This window comes from Arachis ipaensis, chromosome B09, assembly GCF_000816755.2.
Source record: "Arachis ipaensis cultivar K30076 chromosome B09, Araip1.1, whole genome shotgun sequence".
In the NCBI taxonomy this organism is placed as follows: Eukaryota; Viridiplantae; Streptophyta; class Magnoliopsida; order Fabales; family Fabaceae; genus Arachis; species Arachis ipaensis.
The window spans coordinates 146,936,067-146,937,626 of NC_029793.2; the positions used below are offsets into that span (position 1 = coordinate 146,936,067).

Consider the following 1,560-nt stretch of genomic DNA (forward strand, 5'->3'; position numbering starts at 1 on the left):
ATATGTTTGGTAAAATAACTTTTAAAATTTAAAAATATTAATATAAGAATTAAATTTGAATATTAATTAAATTTGAAGTTATATTAGACTTTTTAATTTGAGAAAAAATTCTAAACGGTCCCTGACAATTACTTCGAAAGACAATGAGACCCTCAATAAAAAAATATTCTTTTCGGCCCTTGGTATTTATTTCTATGAGACTGATTAGCCTCTTTGTTAATATTTTTCCTTTGTATTAATGAAATAAGTTTACATGGCATGTTAAACTGTTGATTTATCCGTTAAGAGCCAACTAGGATTAACAAATTCTTTTTTGTTGGGAGTCTCGTCTTTAGAGGTAATTGTCAAGGCCTTAGTTTTTTTTATTATCTTTTTCAAATATATTGGCTAAATTTTTTTTTGTGTAAAACTAAAAAATAATAGTGATTTTTAAATTATTTTTATTTAGAAGATATATTAGTAATTAACGTGTCACGTAAGTATGTTTTGAAAAAAGATCATTGACAGATGGACTAATCAGTCTCACGAAATTAAATATCAAAGAATGAAAAAAGTATTTTTTTTATTGGAGGCCTCATAGTCCTTGGAAAAAAAATTTTTATTGGAAGTCTCGTAGTCCTTTAAACAATTATCAGGACCGAAATAGATATTTACCTTTTTAATTTTGCCAAGTACAAGTTATCTTTCAAAAGCTTTACTTTAAATGCTTTTAAAAACACCCATATTTTTTTAAAATTGCATGATTTTTTTTTATAGACTATGTTACGTGTGCACTAAAATCAACCACCAAAGTCAGCCACCCAGTATAAAATATATGTTAAAATACAAATACACATTGAAAATAAATTAAACCACACATGTATTTATACACAAATATATTAGTGGCTGATTTTAATAATTGAGTTTAGTGTACAAATAGCATTTTTGTTTTTTTTATTTATCAAACCCAAAACGAGTAGCTGTGTGCTTTCTACCAAACCAAGCCTAAGCACAGGACTTCAAATTTTTAAGCCAAAATAGGTTATAAGATATAAGAGATAGGCAGATGAGTAAATTCCTTAAACATACTGAAAATGATCTTCATGAAACATGACTAAACAAATGAAATCAATACCTTATGGAGAGTTGCAATCCAATCTTTATTTAACTCCTTGGACTTGTCACCTTTAGGCTTCACCAAATCTCCTGCCAATTTATCTGTGAACTCGGAGCCATTATTTTCCAATGGAGCGTTTTCATGCCTAAGACACAGCAGTCTCCACTTCTACAATGGAGAAATGAATTATTCGGATCAGAACAAAATTTACCAGCAAAGAACCTTAAAAAGAAAAACTAACTAACCATTTCAGCACTTCACATAATTCAGTCATCAAATTAAATATCTGAATATTTTTTCATTTTGAAAAAACAAACGCACAATTCAATTGAGCTACGAGACAAAATTTTAAAGAACGAAGGGTAAAAAGAAATGGACATAGAGTTATCTACACAGAGAGAGAGAGAGAGATAGAGAGAGAGAGAGAGGGGTTACCTTTTTAGGAGGGGGGGATAAATTGAATG

General features: G+C 29.0%; 1 protein-coding gene across 1 annotated transcript in view; it reads right to left on the reverse strand.

Moving 5' to 3' along the window:
- LOC107618754 overlaps positions 1–1,560 on the reverse strand; it is a gene marked incomplete in the record, with an annotated part of 6,972 nt that overhangs the window by 4,966 nt on the left and 446 nt on the right. Inside the window, 2 exon segments of the mRNA XM_016320897.2 lie at positions 1,115–1,264; positions 1,532–1,560. Of these exon segments, the coding sequence (XP_016176383.1) occupies positions 1,115–1,264; positions 1,532–1,560 (179 nt within the window).